Below are 25767 nucleotides of genomic sequence, written 5' to 3'. Positions count from 1 at the left end.
TCAAAATATACGTATATTATAAGATTATTTGTTGAAAACAAATATTTTGATTTCGTAATAATATGGAATGTGTAACTAAAAGCAAGCTGCTCCTCCTTTTATGGAGATGTGAAAAGCATGAATGCAAATAATACATAAGATTTGTAGTATACGACAAGAGTTTTAAAGCAGCTCTCTCTTTTATACTTTATAAATGTTGTCGAGATCATTGATATGTTATGTTCATTGTTATGAATGATATGTATTAAACTCTGGTCCATTGCTTTACTCTATGTAATATGATACTTTATATTTCCGAAACGTTTTATTTCTTCCGTCTATTCGTAAATGTTTAATTGGTTCACAATTCTAATTGACTACTATTTAGTTTTTCTTTTCGTTTTTGCACTAAAAAGAGTCGCATTTGATAAAATCAAAAAATAAATAAAAATTGGGGGTCAAAAGTAGCATTTGATAATTAAAGATCCAATATTGTGATATATTAACAAAAAATATTGTGATCATAATCTCAAATGTTGCTTTTTTGACATCAATATCAAATGTTGATTTTTTTGACATCAATCTCAAATGTTGCTAGTTCTCTCTCTTTAGGAGTATTTTGTAGGAAAAAATAGTTTTTCATTCAAAGTTCTATTAACATAAACGTTGAACATTATATTACTACAGAAACTTCATATCAAAGTACCCCGAAAAAAAACAGATCTTTACAACACCAAAATCCACCGTAAAACAGATCTCTCAAACCACATCACCAAATTTTAATTACATCTTTAAAACTAAAACATAATCGCTTAATTTTAGTAATCTTTGTTTGCATGAAGATCATTTGAAGTAAAAGAGTTTATTCACGTACCGTAAACATACTGTTAAGTTTAATGTATTTCCAACCGAAATCCACTACAGAATTCGGCAACACTTATCTTACAATCTTATAAAAAGATGTCTTCACAATCCATATAACCCAATAAGCTTAGTCAAGCCAAACGTAACCGCCATAGCTAACCAACCTCCAAACAAAACCCTAGCCGATGACCTAACCGCTGGTGCCTTCCCTAGCGCTGCTCCTAACCATCCGAAAACCATAAGAGCTACCGTAACCGCCACCACAACCGAAATGATCCTCATCTTATACTCTTTCACAAAAGCAGCAGCCAAAAGCGGTACAATCGCACCTGCGGAAAACGCAAGGGCAGACGCAGCCGCGGCTTGCATCGGACTAGGAAGCTTCTCTTTCTCTATCTCCACACTGTCTCTCTCCATCTGAGCCACCTCTATATCGTACTGAGAGTAAACTGAGACGAACTCTCCTATGGCCATACTACAAGCTCCTGCCACCATCCCTGCGAATCCGGAGAGAATCATTGCCTTGACGTCATGCTTCACAGCTCCAACTCCCATCATCAACGACGCGGTGGAGACTAGACCATCGTTGGCTCCGAGCACGGCCGCACGTAGCCATTGGGAACGTTTGGAGTAATCAAATGTAGTTGATTCCTTCTCTATGTCCATGTTCGTGTTACTACCTGATTGATCCATTGTTTCTTTGTTTGTTTTGTTTTGTTGAGATATATATAGAGAATCGAGTAAGTGTGGAGAACACACGCCTAGGCTCAGTTCTATTTATGGAGATTTTTGTGTTTTACTTTTTGGCTTGGTGGAGACAATATGTGGAGCATCATCATCACCACTAATTGTTTTTCTTTTTTGGCCATTAATTTGTTACCTTGAAAATATTATTTTTTAGTTTGTAGTCGGTGCATAACGACATAAATTTTTCATATTTATGACGGAAATCTGCAACAAAGTTTTCTCATAAGTCCATCTCAATTGTTTTCTCTCTCTAAAATACTAATTTTTCTCATAAGACGAGAATTTTTACACATATTTTCATCTTTAATTTCTATTGCCAAAATCCAGTCACAATATTTTTGATATTCACAAAAGTAACATTGTAAAACCAATTAAAAAAGATTATTTGTTTAGTAAAACCGGTTACATTCACGTACAAGTACAACACTAAACGTTTGTTGCCTCGTATATGGAAGTATATATATAGGATGAGAATTGGAACATACCACTGTCACTTATCTTTTCTAGTTACATTATACCTGAAATGCTTTTGTAAAAAGTACATGGCACTACAGCTTTGTAAACAATACTCTTACTTGCGATCGAATACTTTTTACTGTAACCAAAAACCTACCTGAATATTATAAGATAACAGGGAGTTGTACATGCATGTGTGATATAATATTAGGCAGACTATATATTATCTAGATTATGTGTAATAAGCTAAAAGACAAAAAAATATGTCAAATACCACTTTACCCTTTACTTTATATGAAAAAATATGGATCAAACTTTTTATATTATTTAACTATTTAGACCTATTTTTATTATATTATAGTTATTTTTTTTTCATATTCATTTTTTTGAATTTTATAAAAATAATTTCTTCTTCCAAAAACAAGATGATTTATATGTTTTTAATTATAATTCTCTTACACCAGCATTAAAACATAGTTTTGTACACTAACACTTATACACCAAATCATTTTATACATATGTTCTAAAATATTTCTATTTATCTCATATTTATAAAATAAAATAATAATTGTTCATAAATTAATAAAAATATAATGGTGTACACCATCATGTATACTATGAAATTAACCATAATGGTGTATACCATTAAATGAAAGTAATGATTATACATTTTTACTTATGTATACTAACATTTGTACACTTTTATGTACACTAATCTCATATTATTATTATTTAAACTTTGTTTTGTATATTATCACTTGACAAAAATGGTTTTATCTTTTGAATATGAGGTGTACACAATAGGTGAAGGTGTACGATATTATAGACGGTGTAGAAGGTGATTTATGGTTTGATTTATTATCTCATTATTGCATGTATACTATTAATATCATGTACACCATATTTTACATTTTCGTACACCATCTTATTATGTAGTTGTACATCGTTGTATATTATCGTTTGTACATCACTTTGTACACTGTCTATACCGTATACCACTTCTTAGATCAATAATATACATTATCGTTGTACACTATTATTTGTACACCATTTTTTACAATATAGCAAAATATAGCAAAATTATTATCAAAATAAAAGTATTATATATTTGTAAAATATAGCAAAATTAGACTTTTTAGATTCAGAAAAAAATTTAAAAGATTAATATATATTTTATAGTAATTATTTAATGAAGAATTTATAACAAAACAAACTAAATATATATAAGTAAAGAGAAGAAGAAACAAAAGTTATTTTTGTCTTTATTTGACTATATGACAAAACAACAAAAGGTTATAAAGGTCATTCACTAAAATCTCTATTAGATAGAAAGTTGTATTAGAGAGGAAAGAGAAAAGTGTCTATTCTCCCTATTTCTAAAAAAAACTACCTACTTTGCAAATTATATGTGAAAAAAGTGTGAAGTTTCCAACTTATCTCTAATTTAAACTCTTAATTTTATTACGAAATTTACTTTTTATAAAAAAAATAGCAATCGGTTCGAAAATTAAAAAAAATTAAAGAAACAAAACATATATACAATAATATATAAAATAAAAAGTGATGCGAAACCACATTTTGAGTGTTTCTCACCATTTATATGTTTCTCCCATTTGTATTTAACATAATTAAAATAAAAATCCTTAGTGAGGCCAAAAGAGGCGGTTGCATAAGAAGCTGTTGTCCTCTTCATGATCAAAGGCATGCATGTATTATAGGGAAAAAGAAGAACAAAACATATATAAAGGAAAAAAGGAAATTTCAACTTGATCCATTACTATACGCAACCTTTAACCCAATTTGAGAATATCCATTTCAACTTGATCCCATTACTTACTGATGTTGTAATGCCAATCATGCATGTTTTTTTTTTTCGTCGCCAATCATGCATGTTTTATAAAGTAATAACTTAAGTGGAACTATATATTATATATATGAAGGCTAATGTATAAGGTATTAAGGTATTTATCAGTCTCAGCATAGAAGTTTTACAAATGTTAACATAGTAATTTTGGTTTCCATTAAATGAATTTGTTTTCTCATATTATTCTCATTTGTGGTAGCGTTTTTCAAATCAGTTTTCTTTTTTCCTGGTTATAAATTGAATAATTTTGTTTTCTCTTTATTACTTTCTCGTTTCTTTTTGGTAGTTAAATATATACCTTTTTTTTCTCGACAAAAAAAGGAACCAAAAAAAGGAGAAATAGAAGAAAAGATCAATCGTATACTATTCATCTAAGTTTAGATTTTAGTAATGTTTGACCCAAAAGTTATCAATAATGTAGATTTTAGTAGTTTGACCAAAAGTTATCATATTTGAATGGATATATCAAAATATGTAATATTATACTGAATTAAAAAGTTATCAATAAATTTAGACTTTATCAGTGATATAAGTTAACCAACATTATTTTGGGAGTTGTTTTGCTGTGTGTTACGAAATGCAGTTAAATTGTATGTTTGGTTTAAACTGTTACAACTTAAAAAGCGTTTCACTGATCCAGTTATTTTATCATAAAAACCGAATCAGATGTTTATTCATACCCATATTCTTATATCCTTGAAGATCACAACGATCGATAATATCCGTTTGAAAGTGAAAAACCCAAACAACAAATAGATAGTGAACAAGTTAAAGTAGGGTTTCTTGAAATATAAAATAATTAAAATAAATATTAAATAAATGGATTGATGAATTGGAAAGCACTGCGGAAATTATATATAGTGAGATAAAACAATGGAAAGAGATTGATAAGTAAAGAAAGAGGAAGAGTGTGGTTGCCACACGAAGAGCACCATCCTTCACCATCATCACCCACGTATCACCACACTTGTACATACACCACCACTCGATTCATACTCTCTCTAAATATTATTTTTATGATAACAACTTTATAACAACATAATATACTCTAGATATATACATCATATGTAAATCAGTATATCACCCAATGAACATGCATACGTACTCGCCTACGTACATATATACTCACCTTGCCACAATGATTAACATTGTTAAAACTAAAATAATATGCATGGTAAATAATTAGCATGTGCCCTAGCACTGTCAGCACTTCCTCTAAGCCGGACCTGCTGCGCTAGTGCGATATAATGCCTTTCATTTTATATTATCGATTGATTTAATAGCCGTGAAATCCTTAAGTGTTAGTATTATCATTTGATTGAGGAAAGGTTTCATCAACTTTATTTTATCTTTAAAAACCAAAAAATAGGATCATGACTTGTGTATGGAACAACCTGTAGTGGAGGCTTAAGATTTGACGGTTCATGCTTTCCATTTCAAGGCTTCCTCTTTTAATGTAATTACTACGTGTTGTCTCGTTTTGTCTTCCATTATCACGAAAAGAAAAAAGAAAAAAAATTCTTGAATCAATTGAAATAAAATAAATTTTCGTTTAGTTTCTAAACAAATCATTTTTTTGTTGAGGAAAATTATTTATTAAATTCTTACTTCTGGACAGCCATAAAAATCAATGGAAGATTAAAAATTGAACTAGAATCGCAAATTATAGACTATCTCTGTCCCTGACTTTTTTGTCAAACTCACACAAAAATATGTAGGCCTCAAAATAATGGGCCGATAAACCAAGGCTCAAAAATGGGCCGATAAATCAAAACTCTTTCCATTGAGCCCATTTACCCATTCTTGGAAGTTCGTTTAGCCATTGAGCCCATTCAATACTAAAAGTGATTGGCGTTTGGTCCGCCATTCCAGTAAATTAAGCAGAAACTCACATCAATTCGAGACATTTATATATCTCGATAATTCAGTATTAAAATCTTAGATCAGATTTCAACCAAAATGAAATTCTTAGATCCAGATGGTTGGTTCTTGGGTTTGGTACTTTGGTTATTGGAATTGAGCCGGTTTAAAACTGGGTTGTTTTGAGTGTTACAGGCTTACAGCCGGGCTTCTCAGATGTTAAAAATATGGGCTTGAGAATTAGCTGTAGACAAGCTCAAGCCCATTCGATTATAAAAGTTGTTAAAAAAGCTCTTAAGAAAGAAAACAGAGGCGCTACGGAAAAAGTTATAAGCAAAATTGTAAGGAAGTCATATAAAGCTATTATCTTATTTTATTTTGAAAATTGATTATTGTTATATGTTTATATACATGATAATATTATCATACCATTTGTGCAGGAAAAGGTAGGGACAAAAAATAGTAAATGATGCGAAAGCTCCTGATTCACGTTTTTCAATGTTGGTGACAACTAGTCAATATATACTAAAATATTTTATTTTGTCCGATACCAAAACGCAGAACCAAATAATTTGGTATACTTACCATTTTCAAAACTGTCCACGTTTTTCTCCCTCGCTTTCAAACTACAAAGACACTACTTACATTGGGTAGTTTATATAACTAATAACTTGTTCTACTTATCGAACGTTCAAGACTTGATCAATATTCTTAGGGAGATGGAATTTATGTATTCAGAGTTAACGAGATTCAAACTCATAAACACTATTTTAGATGTGATTGGTAAAACTGATGAATCGTTCACGTCACCAGGTTAATCATTAATCAGAGCTCGATTTGATCTTAAAAAAGGCACTGAGTAGACTAACTAGTTAACTACATTTTGTACATACATTTTAATAAATTCATTTAATATATGTAAGATTAGTTCACAAGTCCTAAATTTTTTAAAAATAACACTTGTTTGGATCTAGTATCGATAATTTCAAAGCAAAGAATCAAACATGATAACATAAAAAATTGCATAAGATATATATTTAAATTATTAATATATTTGGATCCATCCCTACGATGTTCCAATTTTTTTATTTTCCAATCACTCACAGGCCTTGAGTTTTTTTTTTTTTTTTTCTTGTTAACAAGCCTTACAATTTTCCACAAATTATGCCACTTTTTTATAATGTAAATAATCTTTCAATATGTATCGAAAACTTTATGCATCTAATAATTTAAGAGAGAGAGAGCGAATTTTTTTTGGTGTACATGTGGTAAAAACTCTTTTTTTTTTTTTATATGTGCGTGATTAACGTGGTTCAGTTATTTCGTATATAATATCCCTATCTCTTTTATTTTATTTTATTTTAAATAGCAATAATTTCGTATGAAATATCTTTTACATCAAATATCTCTATAAGCCTCGTCTTTAAAACCAGACACAGAAACTCCTCACTTTCGAAAAAAACAAGATCATTACACAAAAATGGGACACCTAATTCCTCAAACCGGAGATGAAGAGACCGAGCTTGGTTTAGCTGCGGTTAGGCTAGCTAACTGTGCAGCCTTCCCAATGGTTTTCAAAGCTGCCATCGAGCTCGGTGTCATCGACACTCTCTACTTAGCTGCTCGTGATGACGTCACCGGATCCAGTTCCTTCCTCACACCTTCTGAGATAGCTATTAGGCTCCCCACAAAACCTAGTAACCCTGAAGCACCAGCTCTGTTGGATCGTATTCTTCGTTTACTTGCTAGCTACTCCATGGTCAAGTGCCAAATTATCGATGGTAACAGAGTCTACAAAGCAGAGCCGATTTGTCGATATTTCTTGAAAGATAATGTTGATGAAGAATTAGGAACACTTGCTTCTCAACTTATTGTCACTCTCGATACCGTCTTCCTCAATACATGGTAACTTTCTTTTCAAGATTCACTCTCTTTCGATTTCTAATATTAGATCCATATATCAAGAATTTGGAGATTGATGTTTTTTTGCAGGGGAGAATTAAAAAATGTGGTACTAGAAGGAGGAGTTGCATTTGGCCGTGCCAATGGTGGTTTGAAACTCTTTGACTATATTAGCAAAGATGAGAGATTAAGCAAACTCTTTAACCGGACCGGATTCTCTGTCGCGGTTTTGAAAAAGATCCTACAAGTTTATAGTGGTTTCGAAGGAGTTAATGTGTTGGTTGATGTAGGAGGTGGAGTTGGTGACACACTTGGTTTTGTTACTTCAAAGTATCCAAACATTAAGGGTATCAATTTTGATCTAACTTGTGCTTTAACACAAGCTCCTTCTTATCCTAATGTGGAACATGTAGCTGGAGACATGTTTGTTGATGTCCCAAAAGGTGATGCTATCCTCTTGAAAGTAAGAACCAAACCACAAAGCCTACTCTGTTCTAATATAATGATACTTTTCTCTCAAGTTTTTTTTTTTTTTTTTTTTTTTACAGCGTATACTTCATGACTGGACTGATGAAGACTGTGAAAAGATTCTCAAGAATTGTTGGAAAGCATTACCTGAGAATGGGAAAGTGATTGTCATGGAAGTAGTTACTCCAGATGAAGCAGATAATCGTGATGTGATATCCAACATTGCTTTTGATATGGATCTGTTGATGCTCACTCAATTATCTGGAGGTAAAGAGAGGTCGCGGGCCGAGTATGTAGCTATGGCTGCTAACTCGGGTTTTCCGCGTTGCAACTTTGTATGCAGTGCATATCATTTGTGGGTCATTGAGTTAACGAAACAGGCTTAGAGTTGTAAGATTATGTTTCTTCCTGTGTTCTATAAAGAGTGTGAACCGTCTCATGGTAATAAAAGTTGTATGAATAAAATGATGATATTGTGGTTTGGTTAGAACTTGTAACATCTTATGTTTCTCTTGGAACGAATGATACTAATAACTATGACTATAAGTGACATAAACAATGTTGATCCTCCTACTAACCTGAATCCTAATCTGATTCTTTTTATTTGTCTAATTTTATCATTATCTGAATCTGAATCTGTTTCTTGAATTACTTCAGCTTCCCAGTCTTCTTCTTCATCTTCAAATTCGATTTCTAACTCTTCTTCGTCATCTTCACTTGTTTCTCTATCCACTGGTTCAATTGATTCTTCTTTGTCTATCTCTTGAATCATTTTTGAGCTACCATCTTCGTATTCAGTTTCTCTGTTCTCTTTTTCTCTGCAAAAATGTGTCCTGTCTTCCACCAATTCTTTGATCCTTCCTTGTTCTTTAAGTCTCTCTTGTTCACTTGTCCCTTGTTCTTTGATCTGGTGAATCTTTCTCGATTCATTATCTGTGGCTTTTGTTTCTGTCTTTGTAGGTTCTTCATCGTTAAGATTCTCTTTTGCTTTACCACTTGTATCCTTTTCCACAAATGATTGGTCATTGTCTTTTCTTTGTACTTCAATCTTTCTTACCTTTCCAAAGCCATCATCTCTGCTTTTTTTCCCTGCTCTGTTTCCTTCTTTAGCTTCTTCACCATCACTTGTTTCCTCTTCTGCAAGTTTTTCGCTCATCTCTTCTTCCCCATGCATTTCTAGTTTATCAGACATACGTTCTTCATGTTCGTGAATCTTCCTTGAGCTATCATATTCATCTTCTATTATCTCTGCTTTCCCAACAACCTCATCCTCTTTCACTCCTTTCTTCTGATCACTAGTTTCTAGTTCCACTAGCTCTTGATGATTTTCCCTTTTCTTTCGCCCTCTCAATCCCGTAGATTCTTGTCCTTCAGTTTCATTCTTTTTTGAGCTACCATCATTAGCTTTGGACTCCACCTGCAGAATTCTCTTCGCCATCTCGTTCCGCACTCTTTCACTTATATGATATTCCTCTTTTTTGTCCTCATCATTCATTACTTCTTGAATTTTGTTTTGTTTTGCATACTTCTCTGCCTGATCTGACCCCTTTTCTTCAATATCTTGAGACTGGCTTGAATCCATAAATTCATGGATATTGTGATTTTCTGAAATCTCACTTGGTTTCCGAGGTTTCTCTAACTCATCTTTAGTTTGCTGAATCTTTGTGGAGCTAACATTCTCAGCTGTTCCCTTTTCCTCCCCTCTATGATATTCTGTGATCTTGTCATGCTCTCCATTTCTTAGAACCCCATATGGTTCTTGTCCTTTAATCTCTTGATTCTTACCTCTTCTGTCAATCTTATCTTGCATCTCCTCCTCCGCATTTTTCTTATTTCCTTGTTTTTCTATTACAGGAGCATTCGATCTCTCTTCCGTTGGTTTCCGGATCTTCTTATGTTCCTCTTTCTCTTTTGATTCATCCAATTTCAGCATTTTTGACACAGTTGACTCCTTTTCCGAAAACTCTAGACCATTTCTAAGGCTACCATCTTCAGCCACCAGCTTTACCACATGACTACTCGATTCTTGACTTTTCTTTTCATCTGGTTCTTCCTCTTTGGTCTCTTGAATCTTTCTCACAATACCATCGTCACTTTTTGTCTTGAATCTTTGGCGTAACATATTCTCAGCTGTCATCCCTTGTTTGCCTCTTTCTTCTCTCCTTCCTTCTCCATCGTCATCTTTGCAATTCTCTGTTTTTCCTTCAAGTTCTTGGACATGTGCTTCTACCTCTTTTGTCTCTTTCTCGACAACTCTTTCCTCATCTTCTTCATTCACTTCAGGATTACTTGTTTCAGGGATCTTGTTTTGTTCCTTGTGTTTTTCTGATTCTTCTTCAATGGTTTGAACTTTTCTTGAACTTCCATTCTCATTTCTTGACACTACAGCTGCAGCTTCCTCTGCATCTTCATCTTCTTGATCCCCTATCTCGTCTTCCACCGATTTATGAATCTTTCTCTGCTTACTACGTCTCTCACGTTCACCTAAATCCACTTTGCCAGTATCTTGGCTTCTTAAGATATAATCCTCATCTTTTTTCTTTACTTTTTCTTTGTGATCACTTATTTCTGTTTCCACTAACTCCTCGATCCTGTCTTCTTCCCCACGTCTCTCATGTCCACCCAATTCCGGATCTTCACCTTCTCGAAGCTTTCCCAAGCTACCGTCTTTAGTTTGTTTCCTTCTCTCCACAGTCTCATTCTTTTCCATTGCTCTAGTTTTATCTTTTTCCTCTGTTTCTTGCCTCTTGGCTTGTACCATAGATCTCTTCAATTCACCATGATCCTGTTTTTCAATCTCTTCAACCTTTTTAAAGCTATCTTCCTCAGTATTCAGTTCTGCCTTTGCAATAACGTTTTCTTTTTGTTCTTCTTCTTTATGGTCATTATGGTCTTCTCCACCAGTGTGTTTATCTTTGGGATAAGTTTCTTCTTCTTCAACTAAAACTTTTCTCTTTTCTCGCTTCTCATGTGTCCAATCTTCATATGATTTTCGTTCTTCAAACTCATGAAACTTGCCTGAATTGTCATCTTCCATTTTTCCCTCTTGAACCTTTTTGGAGCTCACTCTTTCAGTTTCCAGTTCTACCTCGGCCGTCACATTTTCGTTTTGTTCTTCTTCTTTACGGTCATTATGTCCCGCTTCCATCAGTAATTCTTGAATTTTGTATCGTTTGTCATGGCTCTCTAGCCTGCCAGGTCGTTCTTTCTTAGTCTCTTGAACATCTATGGAGTTGTCATTCTCTGTTATTGTCATAGACTCTACAATTTTCTCCTCCTTTTCCCCTTTCTCTTGACCACTTGGTTCCTTTGCCCCAGTTACTCGGTTATTATCGCGTTCCTTGTGTATCTTCGGTTCATGCAACTCATGTTCTTCAATACCGTCTACCTTTCTTAAGCTACCACACTCAGCTTCTATGTCCGACTCTGCAGTTTCCTTCTCTTCTTGTTTTTCATAATCACCTGTCGTCTCTTCTACCAATTCTGTAATCTTGGTTCCATGTTCCCTTTTTGGTTTATACAACTCCTCTTCTTTAATACCTTGAACCTTCCTCACAACATCATCGGTTTTGATCTTTGATTCTTCACTGCCCTCTTCTTCTTCGCAATCCTTTATTTTCTCTTCCACCAGTTCTTGAGTCTTGTCTCCATCTTCAACATTTTCTTGCCTTAGTTGGCTATTCAGACTAACCAATTCTTGTTTGATTGTACCTGTTATCTTTTCCGGTCTGTTAGCGTCGTCCTTCTTCTTCTCTTCATGTTCATTTCGATAAATTCCTCTGTTTTCAACGAGTTCTTTAATCGTGGTTCCTTTAATATATCTTCCAGATACACCCAAATCCTTTTCTTTGATCTCTTCAGCTTCTCTAGCTCTATCCTTGATTCTCTTCTCTGCTTCTGTTCTTTTCTTCCCCTTCTCCACATCTTCAACTTCTCCATGATCACTTATTTCTCCTTCTATAAGTTTCTGAAAATGTTTTCCACATGTATCTTCTTTATCCAGTTTTTGTTCTTCAGTCTCTTGAACTCTTTTTGACTTATTATTCTCAGCTTTTGTCTCTGCCACTGCAATGATTCCTTTGCCGCCATCACATACTTTTTCTTCCAATACTAATTCTTGAATCATGTCTTTTTCTTCTTGTCCCTTCATTGCATTTGAATCTAGCTGTTCTGTATCTCTAACTATTCTTGCAATATCATCATCACTACCAAATTCTTTTTCCTTCCCTGCAATTTCTTCTTCCTCCTTAACTTCACCATATATTGAAAATTTGGTCTTATCTTCAGCTACTTCATCAGCTACTTCTTGTTCCCTGAGTATTTTTGGTCTATCTGACTCTTTCTCCTTTCTTTCCGTTCCTGCAATTTCTTTCTCCTTTTTCTCTTCATCATTTGTTTTGCTTTTCACCAGTTCTCGACTCCTGTTTTCTTTCTCTGATCTTGCCGGTTCATCCAATTCTTGTTGTCTAATCATCTCTTGAACCTTTCTTGTGCCATCTTCATTAATCTTTTTCCCTGTCTCCATAATTTTCTCGTTGTACCCTTCTGGCTGCTTATTTGTTTCCTCCTGGAAAGTTTTTTGGATCTTGTGTTTTCCCTCACTTCTCTTTTGAACTGGTTTCAGTATATCATTCTTAATATTTTTCTCTGCCTCTGAAGCCTGCCCTTCTCTTAATTCTTTGATATTTTCTTGTTTATCATGTCTCTTTTGTCCCTGAAATTGTTGTTCTCCAATCTCCTGAAGCTTTGTCAAGCTAATGTCTTCACTTTGTGCTCCAACCTTATCATTTTCCTCTTGCCTGTCTTTCTTCTCAACCATCTTGTCTACCTCATCTGCTGATTCTAGTTTATCAGATTCAAAATCCTCAGAATTCATCCCAGTATCTGCGATGTTTGATGCAAAAACTTCGCCCATTTTCGCATCAATTTCTTCTGTGGCATCTCCATTTTTAATTTCCTTCTTTACAATGTTCTGCTTCTCCTTTCCTTCATCACTTGTTTTCCCTAACGTATCCACCTCTGGTACTTCAATCTCCTGGCCTGGTCCTAGAATATCATTCCTTATAGTTGTCTCTGCCTCTGGAGTTTTCTCTTCCACCAATTCTTTCATATTTTCTTCTTTGCTGTGTCCCTTTTGTTCCTTAGAATGTTGTTCTTCCTTCTCTTGAAGCTTTATTAAGTTTCTGTCTTCACTATGTCTTCTCACCTTAGTATTTCCCCCTTCATTTATCTTGTCAACCTCATCTGCTTCTAGTTTATCAGATTCAAACTCTTCATCATTTTTCTCAGTTTCTGCAATTTCATCATCACCAACTACTTGTGTTCTATCAATGTTTGGTCTGAATCCTTCTCCCATTGCCCCATCAACCTCTTCTTTGACATCCCTATTTTTTTTATCCATCTTTACAACTTTTTTCTTCTCATGACCACTTGTTTCTCCATCCACCATTTCTGAAATCTTGCTTTCTTCATTGTGTCTCTCTGGTTCTTCAATCCCTTGAACCTTTCTCAAGCCATCACCAACATCATCAGTCATTTCCTTTTCCATTGCTCCACTTGTACTTGTTCTATCTAAAACATCAGATTCTTGTTCTTCAATCTCTTCAAATGCTCTGGATCCAAAATCATCACTATCATCACTCTCTGCTTGAACCAGTTGTTTATTATTCTCTTGTTCCTCATGTCTTGTCTGTTCATGACATTCTCTTCCTTCAATGTCCGGAGGCTTTCTTAAGCTACTGTCCACACTCTCTTTATTTGAATCAGCCAATCCTTTTTCTTCTTCTATACGTTCATCAATCTGGTGACTCTTCTCTAAGTAATCATCCTTTAGTTCCCCCTTCTCTGTTTCCTCTTTATGCTCAGCTTCACTCACATCCACTCTTTCTTCTTCTTCTTCTTCTTCTTCTTCTTCTTCCTCAATCTTAAATCCAGAGATTCCTTTTACTCTTTTCGGCATTGTGATCGTAAGAGTCGCATCATCGTCATCAAACCTCGCTTTAATCTTGTCTAAATCGACAGTATCAGGAATCCTAAAAACTTTCTTGAAAACACTAAATTCCACTTCTTTCCTCCATGCCATCCATCTAATCATAACCATTTCTTCCACTGGTTTTCTTCCTCTAATTGTAATCCTATTTCCCTCTTCGTTTATATCAATTTCAATACCTTCCTTTTTGAATCCTGTCCCCAAATTAACTTTCTCTTATCAGTTTTTTTTTCTAATCAATTAGAACACTAAACCCTAAATATATCAACCCTATTGTCCCATTCGTTGAGCACACTAAAAAAAAACAGACAAAAATTCAAGAAAAAAACTGCAGTAAAATTTCGACCTTTAAGATGAATGATGATGATGAATCTCGAATCGGTTTCTCGAGAAAGCACCAGAGGACCAAATGGGTCTTTGGAGAAGCGAAAATCGACCGAGGACGATATATCTTCTCTTGTTCTCGTGATCTTTAATCCCAGTTCGAGCTCCATTGCTGACTCCTTTCCTCTGTTCTGGAGATTTTTATTAGGTTCTAGGGTTTTGATTTGTCGATGCTCCACTAAAGAGTAAAGGCAAGGAGAAGGACTATTTATTCGTTGCTTGCACTGTAGGACTTGAAAATAGTCAAACAGTCAACGCTTTTTTCTCTCTTGTGTTGCCTTCGACCTCAAGAAACCAATTCAACAAATTATTAAAGTTTTACATATCGATTTTGAGTCTGTTATATAAGCAAGCATTATACCGAATAAGTTTTTTCAACTATAAATCTTTTCAGTTATTCTATTCGAGAACCAGTGAAACAACACAAAACTCATATTAGACAAGAGGTTTCCTTATCCTCGTTCTTTAAAACAAAATATGTACAAAAGATATTGAACCTAAGACACCGATTTCATACTATGGACGGAATGTTGTGTCCAATTATCTTACACATAATAAACTTTAACACTTAAACAAAAATATTATGTATATTTAAAAAAAAAAAATATTTTGTCTAAAATATTACTTAAAAATAAAATTAAAACCTTAAATTTTAAATAGTTATAAAAATAAAAATAAAAATATTTTTAAATAGAAAAATGTTAAAATTTAATATGTGGAAAAAGATAATGAACCTAGGACACCGCTTAAGGACCTCATACTATGGACGGGATGTTGTGTCCAATTATTTTACACATATTAAACTCTAACACTTAAAACCAAAAATATTATGTATATATAAAAAATAAATTTTTATCTAAAAATATGAAAAATTAACTTTTAACAAAATTGAATAAAAATTAATTTAAAGAAAAAATTGAAGAAAAATTGCAAAAAAAAACTTCAAAAAATCCGTGAGAAGAAAACCCCTTTAATCAAAATTATAAAATATATTAATTTCTTAATTAAACAAGAAAATGGGCTGAGAATTAACCTGGCAATGGGCTAGTCATTGTTTGATGGGCTGGAATTGTTTCTATTGGGCCTCTGAGAGCACATGCCATCTTTATCCGTTAACGGAAAATACGCTCCACCTCCTCAATCTATCGCCATCTCCATCGCCAATCTCCGATGATTGCTCCACCATCATGACTCCCGAAGCCTAAAATCCTCTGATCGCTCCACCTCCTCAATCTATCGACACCCCCATCGCCGGATAGAACCTCCAACATCATGACTCTCGAAGCCTAAAATCCCGGCAACATGTCCTTCGAATCGTCTATCTCTCTCTCTGTCTCTGTTTCTACGGTGGATGATAGATCTTATCATCGCAGGCAAACAAATTAAGACGTGAGGCTTGTGTGTGTGATCTCTCTCGTCTTCTTCGTTGCTTTTTAAGTGAACAGAGAGAGCCGTTGTATATATGAGTCGTTCTTAGGCCAGACCAACGAATCACACCAAAGATTAGGGTGAATCCAACAAGCAGATGCAACAACACATGAATAATGAAATCTCAAAAAGGAAGAAGAAGAGAACAGAGAGGCAAACGAAGCAGACAGAAATCGAAGAAGAGAATTGAAAAAAATGCAGAGCAATTGTGTTTTTAACTTGAGAGGAGACGCGAGACGCAGGTATATAAATTTATTTGTTTGACATTCAAGTTTCCTTTTTTCCTTTTCACTTAGGGTTTGTTATAGTCCAGAGCAAACACAAACCTTAGGTTCGGTGATAATCTAGCCGTTATACACGGTTCGGGTCAAATACTTTCCATTTATTAGCTGATACGCTCCTACTAATTTTTGGTTTAGATACTGATTGTATTTTGATTGTATTACACGTTGACTTTTATTGTTTTAAAGAACAAGGCTAAGAAGAACAGATAATAAGAAAGTGGGTTCTATCCTTAAAAACCAACAAGAACCCTATCTTAAAAACCTAAGGAGTGTGGTTTCATTTATTTCTGGATTGAATCAGTTGAATAATGAAAACAATAATAGACATAAGCAGAGTGGATCCTGCAAAACATGGTAAACGAAACTTTTTTCTTCTCTTCTTTCTTGGTTTATCTTCGATTTCTTCTTCTTTTTTCCCCTCATGATCTCTTGTTCCTTCCTCAACAACCTCTTCTTCCTCTTCTCTCTGTGGCTCTTCTGCTTCTTCGTTTTCTTCCTCAGGTTTTGTCTCTTCTTTGATTTCTTCTTCTGGTTCTGTTTTCTCCTCTGTTTTCTCTTCTACTATCGGCTCTTTCATCTCCTCTTCTTCGTCCTCTTCCTCGATCTTCAGACCGGTAATTCCCTTAACTTTCTTAGGCATTGTAACAGTTAAAGTCCCATCTTCTTCATTAAACCTCGCTTTGATCTTGTCAAGAATTACAATATCTGGAATCCGAAACACTTTTTTGAATTCCTTTATTTCTGTTTCCTTTTTCCATTCCACCCACTTTACCAAAACCATCTCTTCAACCTGTTTTCTTCCGCTGATCTTAATCAGATTCCCTTCTTTGTTTATCTCGATATCGATACCATCCTTCTTAAATCCTGCATTTGGTTTTCAATCTCAATCTCTATGCTAGGTAAGAAAAAAAGGTGAATAAATATGAGAGGGAATAGAACCTTTGAGATGAAGAATGAGGAAGAAAACAGAGTTGGTTTCTCGAGAAAGTGAACGATGACCAAAAGAATCTCTGGCAACCCGAAAATCTGTAGAGGAAGAAACATCGTCTTTAGTCCGAGTGATCTTCAGACCTAATTCAAGCTCCATCTTTTTTAGTTGTGAGCTTCTTTTGATACATCTGTTTTTAGTTTTTGCTAAAGTCTCTCTCTAGTCCACACTTTTCTAGTTTTGTTTAAATTAGGCTATTTCATATCGTTTCTTTGAAGAGGCCCACAAGAACATATTCGTAACTTCCATCTTCAGGAAACTCAAAAACGGAGTCGTGAGTTTTGTCTTTTGTTACCCTCAACGGTTTTAACTGTCCCAGTTGCGTTGGCGGGAAGTAACAGCTATCTTTATAGTACTAGTTGATAATGATAACCCTTTGCGATTGCATTTACAATGAGATCTGTCATGTCATATGATTGAGCCTGAAGATTGTGAGCAAAAAGTTAAATTGAAGAGTGATCGGTGTTTGGGAACGGGCCTATAACATGTGGGCCTAGAACATGTTTGTGGGCCTATAACAAAAAAGATACGGTGTACTTGACCGTAGTGGATCATCATTGTCTTTCTAGTACCTTGTGTCATTTTCTTTCAGAGTTCGTTCTCTCTTTTTGGTCAATTCGAGTTTTTTTTCCACAAGTGTCCAACTTTTTTTGTCATCATCAACCTAACCAACCGCCAACGCCGAATCAAGAGATCGTTTGTTTTTTTCTGATTCTTTCATGGCGTCAATTTCTCTCTCTTCTTCTACGGTTCCGTCGCTGAATTCGAAAGAATCGTCAGGTGTTTCTGCTTTCGCTTCTCGTTCTATCTCGGCCGTCAAATTTCAGTTTCCGGTTCGTCGGGTTCGAACCGGAGACTTAAAGTTTCCATCTTTATCTTCAACGACTCGATGCACTCCTCGACGTGTAATCGCCTTTCTCTGCTTAAACATCTTTTTCCAAAGCTTATATTTTGTTCAATTCTAGCTTACTTAATTTTACCCTATGAATTATTGAATTCAAGCTTCAAACTTTCTTCTGATGGTAGAGCTGATGATAGCTTTCCTATTTTGAAATTTTTCTTATTTTAGTTTCTATAGCTGATTTTCTCTAGAGTTTGGAATTGATTTAAAGTGAGTGCCTTTATCTACTTCTTGATTTAGATTGAACTAAATGACAAACCATTCTTGTTCATACTTCAGATTGAAGCCAAGAAGCAGACATTTGACTCATTTGAGGATCTGCTTGTGAACTCTGATAAACCAGTTCTAGTTGACTATTATGCAACCTGGTGAGTTTGTTTTGGTGTCAAATGATAACATGTGTTAGTTGAGTGGTCATCAACCAGTTCTAGTTGACTATTATTCATCATGAATGAGTATACTTGGTCTATGTTGGGATCCAGTGTAGTCTGTTTGCTTATTATCGAGTTTATTTGTTAAACAGATGATTTGGAATCAGAATGTACTGTTTGTTTGGCAGGTGTGGTCCTTGCCAGTTCATGGTTCCAATACTCAATGAAGTGAGTGAAACCCTGAAAGACAAGATACAGGTGGTGAAGATTGATACCGAAAAATACCCCAGTATTGCTAATAAATACAAGATTGAGGCACTTCCTACTTTCATCCTATTCAAAGATGGGGAACCTTGTGATCGCTTTGTATGATGACTTCAATGCCTTTGAATTTCTTCATTTTCGTTTTAAGGTTCTTAATCTCACTCACAAACGTTTCTTTTTTTGTGATTTCCAGGAGGGTGCTTTGACGGCCAAACAACTCATTCAACGAATTGAGGATTCTCTAAAAGTGAAGCCATAGTTGGATCATGAACTCTTTTTTAATTATTTGTATGTTTTTCAACTGTCCCTGACCTATTCAGGACTTAGTGATAGCGATGTTTTTCGGTTGATTTAACTTGGAGAATTTGAGAAGAAGAAGATTATGTTTGCCAGATTTGTAAAACCTTGTTGTGAGTAATGATGATCTTTTATTCTCAAAAGTAATAACAGAGACGCTATTTTTCAAGCATTCGTCACCAGTTACATAAAGATTAAAATTCTCTTAGCAAAAGAAAACATAGCAGGAGTGTAAAGATGAATACTAAGACTCAAGGGTTAGAAGGAGAAGCAGAAGATCTAACAACGGTAGTCTTGAAATTCACGGAGAGAGGCAGTGTTGAGGAGGCAAGAGCATGGTCTTCACCATTGTTGTCAGAGTCATTGCCATCACAGTAACCTTGGAGCATATCACCTTCTTGAGCAGTAAAACCAAGAACACCAATCATAGTAGGCCAACACTTGCGTCCAATGGTTCTTATAGCACTGCAACACCCAGGGCCAATGTAAGTCTCACCGTTGAGGAAGAACAAGATCAGCTCTCCAGAACAGTGTTGGAGCTGCATCAGTGAGTCCCAGCAGTACCCTGTATCTTCATCAAGCTTGAGCCTGTACACAAGGCTTGTGGTAGGAGAAGACGTCCCCATGGATGGTTTCATGAGAGGGCGAGCTGTCACTGTGGAGGAAGCCACCATGAGCATGAGAGTCACAATGTTGAAGGTAGCCATGAAACTAGATTTGGAAGCCATTTCTCAACAGATTGATAAGGTCGAAAGAAGAAAGAGTAGAAGTTGCTTTGGTTGATTTGTTTGTGATGAGAATTGTGTGTTAACTTTAGAGAGTTTATATAGAGACAGTAGAGACTTGACTGTTACAAATAAATGGTAGAGTGAAAGCCCAAGTAATTACGAGGGAAGCTCATTAGATTGTGAGATAATTAGTGCTTAGTGGTTTAGTGGGTAAACTAGGTGTAATTACTCTATTAAAAGCTGCGTAATTAGTGGGTCTGTTTAGGGGCTAATGGGCCGGATTAGAATCACTCAGTCTGAAACTCGTTTGATTTAGTTCAATAGAACCAAATCAGCTTTACCATCAAAATCTTTGCGAGAAAATAGATTTGGGTAAGTAAAGTATGTACACATCTAATGAGCATGTGTGAGCATGAAATCTATAACTATTTGATCATCTTGAAACCGAAGAAATCATAAGGCAACTATTTTAAAGACACAGAGACACCTGCAATACTGCAAATTTGAAAGGTTGCTAGATTTAGTAGAGCTAATTCATGATAGGCGTTTCATAACACATAAATATATAAGAGAAGAAGAGAAGTTTTAGACAAGGTCTTAACGTGCATGAGATATGCTAATTCCGTCATCTAGTTCTTGTTCAAGTCTTGGAGAGGCTGTCTCTTTGATGTTCTTGGAGCTGTTACGTTAAGATTATGCACAATTTTTGAGTTTGGTGCATTCTCTTTCATGTCATGCTTCGTAGGCTTCACTTGTGTTCTGAAAATCAAGGTTGGTTCTCTTCTTACTTGCATCTCGGATAACGTAGCTGATTCATCAATGCTTGAATACTCCTTCCTGTTCTCAGAAGACTCATTGATGGTTTCTTCAGGAATTGGAGTAGTTTCTCTCGTGATCATTTCCTCATCTGCAGCTATTTTAAAAAGAAACATAAAGGTAAATGATTCTAGAGATTAGTCATTGTTTTGAATATAAGAGGCATATCATCTGTAAGAAATCTAACCTTTTTCATTCATGTGATTCTTAACAGTCAATTCATCAGGAGTCAGAGACATAGCTTTAACTGTGAGAATGGATTTAGTAGAAGCAGTAATTAGTCGAGAGTATCCCAATATAATAATTAACACCTGGAAATTGCTTAGATGTCTGTAAAAGAGAAAATTTACCGAAGGCAATAGCAATTGGACCAGCTGCTTCATCTTCATCCGCCGTTCCAGCTAAGATGCTTGTTTCTCCAGAGACATTAGAGCCACCACCTGAGGAGTTCAGAAGGAGATTTCCTTCGAAGTCTTTTTGAATGTTCTTAGTTACAATTGCTTCTATGAGCTCATCTGCTTCATTTTTGTCTACAAATGATTGGAGATAATTAGACTATCTTTCACTCATGAAATGCATCCAGAAACAAAGTACTTGATGATGAAAATTAAGAGTGTTAATGTGATAATTACCTGTTATTGCCCATTCCTTCAGCGCATCATTTATTTGGTTCTGAATGTCTGTGGAAGATCCAGATTCATCTGCGTTTCAGGAATAAAGAAAGAGATATGAAAATCTAAACTCAAACTTCTAGAATGACATAAGCATAATAACTTCAGACAAGAGGGTTATCTTATGGTTACGTCATATGATTTAGATTATGTTGGCTCTATGGAATTTTCTATTGAAAGTTGCTCACCAAACACCATGGAACAGGTTCCAGCAACTTCAAGGTAGCTGGAAATTTCGCCAATTGTCTCGGAGTTACCCTCGGCTGGTACCGCAACATAGGAGCTAAAGGAAATATTTCTTTCTGCTTCCATGATTGTATCTACCTCCTCAATGTTAGAATCAAAAAGATTTACTGAGTCAGCATGTGGAGAATGCCCTCTTCTTTTCTTTGATGTCCCTTGTGTAGCATCAAGACCTACAACATCCTCTGCCTGAGAACCTTTTGACATTAACTCTGCACATGCAGTTTCTTGCCCCGCATTAAGCTCATGGTTGTAAGAAACTTTGGATGCGATACCACCGCTTGAGTCAACAATGGTGTTTCCTCTGAAATCTGGAGCTGCAACGTGACTTTCCTGAACCACATTTTCGTCCACCTCCTTTTGTTCTTGCTTTCCAGGGTTAATTAAAAGTTCTTTCTCTGGAGAAGTGGTAACAAAAGCCTCTTCGCACGTGGCTGCTGAAGAATCTCTTGATTCATCTAGTTCGGAGTTTCCAAACAGTGTGGGGCTCTCTGGATTAGTGGAAGAGTTAGATTCACCCAACAATTCCACATCCTTGATCTCTACGGAGGTTTTTTCAGCTTCATCTGGCTCAGAGTCTCCCATAAGAGAATGGGGCACATCAGCAGCGAGAACATCAGACAAAACATGTGACTTGGCGGTTATATTGTCTCCTTTTACCCCTTCATCTGTTTCAAGTAGTAAATGTTTCTCGGGAGTTGTGAAAATGCCACAGTCAACTTGCAATTCCACAGCCTTGTTTTCTTCACTTGTTGCAGCTTCGTCCCGTTCCGAGTCTTCTCGAACATTGGGAACATAACACTCATAGAATAGTTGTTGTCTCTCCAGGCTTGTAAAAAGACTTGACTTGTCAGCACTGTTGATTTCTTGACATTCTGCTTCGCCTAGTTCAGAATCTGCTAAAGGTTGATCACTGTGTAGCGATTCCTCATAGAACAGCACAACCTTTTTTCCTTCACTTTCTCTAGCTCTATCTTGTCCAAAAGATCTACAAATCTCATGTCTCTCTGAAGCAGTTAAATCAACAGATTCGTCATTGAACTCCATAGCTTTGTTCTCTTCACTATTTTCTGCTCCATCTGATACATAATTTCCCAAGAGTGTATGTCCATCCGGGCTAGTGCAAGTGTCAGGTTCACAATGGAGCTCAACAGTCATATTTTCTTCATTCCTACCGATTCCCTCTCCTTTAGAGTCTCCCGCACTGAGTTGTCTTTCTAGACTAGTAGCAATGTCAGACTCATCATGAAGCTCAACAACTATACTTTCGCCTTCATTTCTAGCTTCGGTTTGTCTGGAGCCTCCCAATTTCTTGGTGGTATTGAAAACATCAGATTCATCCGGAAAGTTGGTAGCTGTATGTTCTTCTTCCTTTCCGGCCTCATCTGTCCCAGCTTGTTTAGAAGCTGTGAAAACAACAGCGTGAGACTCTACTGCTATAACATTGTGATGGATAACTGAATCAGCTGCAAGCGTCTTTCCATTTTCACTGAGTTTTCCCCTCAACATTAAGTTCCTCTCTGGGGTAGTGAATATAGCTAACTCATCAAAGGCGCTAGCATTTTTGTTTCTGGGTAGAGGTTCGGACCAAGCTCTTAGTTCGTCTTCCTTAAAACACTTTGAAACCTTCTTTTCCTTGAGAGAATGAGAAGTGAAGTCAGTTGACGAGAATCTTTTTAGCTCCAACGGATTAAGTTTACAGCCACTTCTTTGCTCGGATTTCTCCAGATTGCCATTCTTGACCTCATCCAGCATCTCCAGGTCTACACAATGACTGACACTTATCTCATCCAGCATCTCCGGATGGACAATGACAACCTTACTATTCTCAGTGTTGCATTCAGAGAAGTTTCCATGTAGATTTTCTGCTTGTATATTAGTACCTTTCTCATCATGTTTGCTTAAATGAATCTCGTTCCAACATTCAACTGAGTTTTCCAAGATTGCTGTGATTAAACGTCAGAAAGCAGCACAGATTGGAAAATAATTAGTTAGCCATAAAAGTGAAAATAATTCAGATCAAATGAATCAAACGAATATACCTTCTACAGAGATGGGCTCCTTAAGCTCAGATACAGGAGTGAAAATAAGGCCCTCCTCCTTGGTTTTGCTATTTTCCTCAGCAAAATCATTAAGAAGGATATGGCCGGTAGGGACAACTAGCTCAGCTTTAGAGTTGCTTACTGCAAATTGTACTGAAGTAGGTGATAAACGCTCACTAAGAAGTACAGAGCTTGATGATACTTCCTTTTTTTCCTCCTCAATCGCAACCATCAAAACTGTGTCTCCCTCAAGTTTCTCTTCATGTTTTCCTTCCATAACTTCCGAATTCAACTCTTGAGTGTTTGTTCTTTGAGAACTATCAACTGATTTTTCCGGTGAAGAATCCAAAACATTCTCAACAATCATAACAGATTCCGCAGCTATGGTTTCGGATGAAGAAGGTGAGTTCTCAGTCATTACTTGTGGTATATCCTTAACGCATTCTTGATTCATCGTCTTTGCCTTCTTGGAGGAGCCTCTAACTTCCACATTAGCGTCACATGCTTCTTCTTGCTCAAACTGAGTATACTCATTCAAAAGTTTTTTTGACGTTAGATTGCTCTGAGTTTCTATGTCCTTCCCTGGCTCTGCTGATCTGCCCCGCTTCATCCTCCTAGTACCTCTTTTAGATGATTTGACAAAAGTTTCATCCGACTTCTTTTCAATAAGATTCCTTTCAAACTCTATTGGAGCCTTAAATGAATGATGCCTCGAAGAGTTCCTAGTAACTCTAACACGGATCTGCATTTCATTATTCACATTTGACTTCTTCACATCACCAACAGAGACTCCAGCTCGTTCACCGTCAATAACTGAACAACGTTTCAGTGAATTACTCAGTGCTTGACCCAACATATTATTTGATGCAGTGTGTTTCGAACTTCGTAGAAGCTTTTTACCCTCACGACCATTTCCAAAAGTTCGCTGTTTATCACCCTTTTGAGCTTGGCCATCTATTAGGAGTTCACTGAGACTCTTCTCAAGTCGCCTAGACTGTTTTGGAGCCTTTTTGACTTTCAGATAATCAGGTTTCACAGCCTTAACGGGTCTCTTATCCAGTAGCACATTTACATCGTTCGCAAGACGTTTCGAACGCCTAGGAACTTTGCTATCTACTAAAGGCTCCTTTGCTTTTCTCTCAACAAGCTCTTTTTGACTACTGACCACCGTAGATCTTTTTGACTGCTTAATCTTTATTTCTTCTTTAGTTTCCTTAGCAGAGCATAAGGGTCTACCATCGGATGACTCACCTCCCATTGATTGGTTTGCAGCTCTAGCTTTAAGCCTTATTGACCTTCTCTGATCCATAGATACCTCATTCACATTATTCTTAACAAGCTCATCTTCATTATCTTTGATGTCTACAAGTCGTTTTGACTTATTAACAGGTAATAAGTTTCCTGTCTTCGATATCAGCTGTGTGGAGCGTCTCCCAATCTTTTCAAACTTGAAACCATCCTGATCACTTCCAGACAATCCTTCCGAGATATTTTCAAACTCAAACTGTTCCAAAGCCATCAACTCCGTTACTTTACAGTCTTCTTGACTACTACCGGTAGAGCCACTTCGTTTCGACCGCCTTGGGACCTCGATAGCCTTTGTAACATCAGACCGGTTACCTCTTCTTGTGTTTGACTCGTTTTCACTAGATCCAGCTATTGCTTTCCCTTTAGCAACACTTCGCTTTGACCGCCTTAGCTCTATTCCACTTTCTTGAACTTTCCTTTTGCTAACATACTTCCGCTGACATCTCTTGAGAGACCGAGTGAATTCAAATACTTCATTCTCAGGACTGAATCTTACTTTCTTAACAGCTACATCATCCTCAAGAACATCAACAGAATCCTCAGACAAACTTATCGTATCCGTTAAAGTTCCTTCAGTTTCCTTCTACGTAAACACACACAGACTAATTCTAAGATAAAGGTGCAAGATGATCAAATCAAATGTATGGAAATTGGGAATTAGGATCATGATGAAATTACCTGGAGAACAGAAGCGAGTCTAGTAGCCATCTCAATGTTCTTCAAATTTGCTGGGATTCCATTCTTTTTGCATAGAGCTTGTAGATCCTTCCTCTTCATTCCATGAAAATTCATTTTCAAAGATCGAAACAATGAGAAATTCTTCTCTCACCATAAATCACTAAACACCACACAAATGTTAATTTTGGAAGAGTTTAGAGAATCGAAATCGTCTCAGATAATTTTGGGCATAAAT

The 25767-nt window shown here is 35.9% G+C and overlaps 7 protein-coding genes and 4 long non-coding RNA genes across 13 annotated transcripts; 4 read left to right on the top strand and 7 right to left on the bottom strand.

Moving 5' to 3' along the window:
* Window positions 1–602: 602 nt before the first annotated feature.
* Window positions 603–1638, bottom strand: AT1G76800 (Vacuolar iron transporter (VIT) family protein). The gene has a single exon (NM_106330.4). It carries the CDS (start codon window positions 1534–1536, stop codon window positions 946–948), a length of 591 nt encoding a protein of 196 aa, NP_177806.1. The 5' UTR covers window positions 1537–1638; the 3' UTR covers window positions 603–945.
* A 5515-nt stretch (window positions 1639–7153) lies between these two features.
* On the top strand, window positions 7154–8695 carry IGMT5 (O-methyltransferase family protein). The gene is made up of 3 exons (NM_106329.3): window positions 7154–7675; window positions 7763–8135; window positions 8221–8695. The coding sequence occupies exons 1-3, from the start codon at window positions 7251–7253 to the stop codon at window positions 8524–8526; spliced, it is 1104 nt and encodes a 367-aa protein (NP_177805.1). The 5' UTR covers window positions 7154–7250; the 3' UTR covers window positions 8527–8695.
* On the bottom strand, window positions 8625–16447 carry AT1G76780 (HSP20-like chaperones superfamily protein; the record flags this gene model as incomplete). 3 transcript variants are annotated; one of them, NM_001334743.1, is made up of 3 exons in its annotated part: window positions 15547–16447; window positions 14476–14798; window positions 8625–14323 (listed from the first exon to the last, which is right to left on the bottom strand). In NM_001334743.1, the coding sequence occupies exons 2-3, from the start codon at window positions 14621–14623 to the stop codon at window positions 8625–8627; spliced, it is 5847 nt and encodes a 1948-aa protein (NP_001321288.1). In that variant the 5' UTR covers window positions 14624–14798; window positions 15547–16447. The 3 variants fall into 3 exon arrangements, with proteins under 3 accessions (NP_001321288.1, NP_001321289.1, NP_177804.1); NM_001334744.1 differs by lacking the exon at window positions 15547–16447 and having other exon boundaries at window positions 14476–14707; NM_106328.2 differs by lacking the exons at window positions 14476–14798; window positions 15547–16447 and having other exon boundaries at window positions 8625–14374.
* AT1G09673 lies at window positions 12911–14259 on the top strand. The gene has a single exon (NR_139671.1). It is a non-coding gene; the product is annotated as an other RNA (long non-coding RNA).
* A 55-nt stretch (window positions 16448–16502) lies between the features above and the next one.
* Window positions 16503–17427, bottom strand: AT1G76770 (HSP20-like chaperones superfamily protein; the record flags this gene model as incomplete). Its single annotated transcript, NM_106327.2, has 2 exons — window positions 17165–17427; window positions 16503–17089 (listed from the first exon to the last, which is right to left on the bottom strand). Exons 1-2 carry the CDS (start codon window positions 17310–17312, stop codon window positions 16503–16505), a joined length of 735 nt encoding a protein of 244 aa, NP_177803.1. The 5' UTR covers window positions 17313–17427.
* AT1G09667 lies at window positions 17416–17765 on the bottom strand. Its single transcript, NR_139670.1, has one exon. It is a non-coding gene; the product is annotated as an other RNA (long non-coding RNA).
* Window positions 17717–19196, top strand: TY1 (thioredoxin Y1). The gene is made up of 4 exons (NM_106326.8): window positions 17717–18118; window positions 18394–18482; window positions 18674–18851; window positions 18943–19196. Exons 1-4 carry the CDS (start codon window positions 17933–17935, stop codon window positions 19006–19008), a joined length of 519 nt encoding a protein of 172 aa, NP_177802.2. The 5' UTR covers window positions 17717–17932; the 3' UTR covers window positions 19009–19196.
* AT1G09663 lies at window positions 18095–18477 on the bottom strand. The gene has a single exon (NR_139669.1). It is a non-coding gene; the product is annotated as an other RNA (long non-coding RNA).
* On the bottom strand, window positions 19160–19841 carry EC1.1 (egg cell-secreted-like protein (DUF1278)). Its single transcript, NM_106325.2, has one exon. It carries the CDS (start codon window positions 19772–19774, stop codon window positions 19298–19300), a length of 477 nt encoding a protein of 158 aa, NP_177801.1. The 5' UTR covers window positions 19775–19841; the 3' UTR covers window positions 19160–19297.
* AT1G09657 lies at window positions 19502–19821 on the top strand. Its single transcript, NR_139668.1, has one exon. It is a non-coding gene; the product is annotated as an other RNA (long non-coding RNA).
* Window positions 19842–20233: 392 nt separating the features above from the next.
* AT1G76740 (uncharacterized protein) lies at window positions 20234–25767 on the bottom strand. Its single transcript, NM_106324.3, has 7 exons — window positions 25533–25767; window positions 23547–25437; window positions 21450–23450; window positions 21223–21291; window positions 20941–21120; window positions 20778–20837; window positions 20234–20687 (listed from the first exon to the last, which is right to left on the bottom strand). The coding sequence occupies exons 1-7, from the start codon at window positions 25644–25646 to the stop codon at window positions 20404–20406; spliced, it is 4599 nt and encodes a 1532-aa protein (NP_177800.1). The 5' UTR covers window positions 25647–25767; the 3' UTR covers window positions 20234–20403.

The sequence above is a fragment of the Arabidopsis thaliana genome, assembly GCF_000001735.4.
Source record: "Arabidopsis thaliana chromosome 1 sequence".
Classification (NCBI taxonomy): domain Eukaryota; kingdom Viridiplantae; phylum Streptophyta; class Magnoliopsida; order Brassicales; family Brassicaceae; genus Arabidopsis; species Arabidopsis thaliana.
The sequence above is the reverse complement of the archived record's forward strand: the minus strand, read 5'-3'. Positions and strand labels throughout refer to the sequence as shown.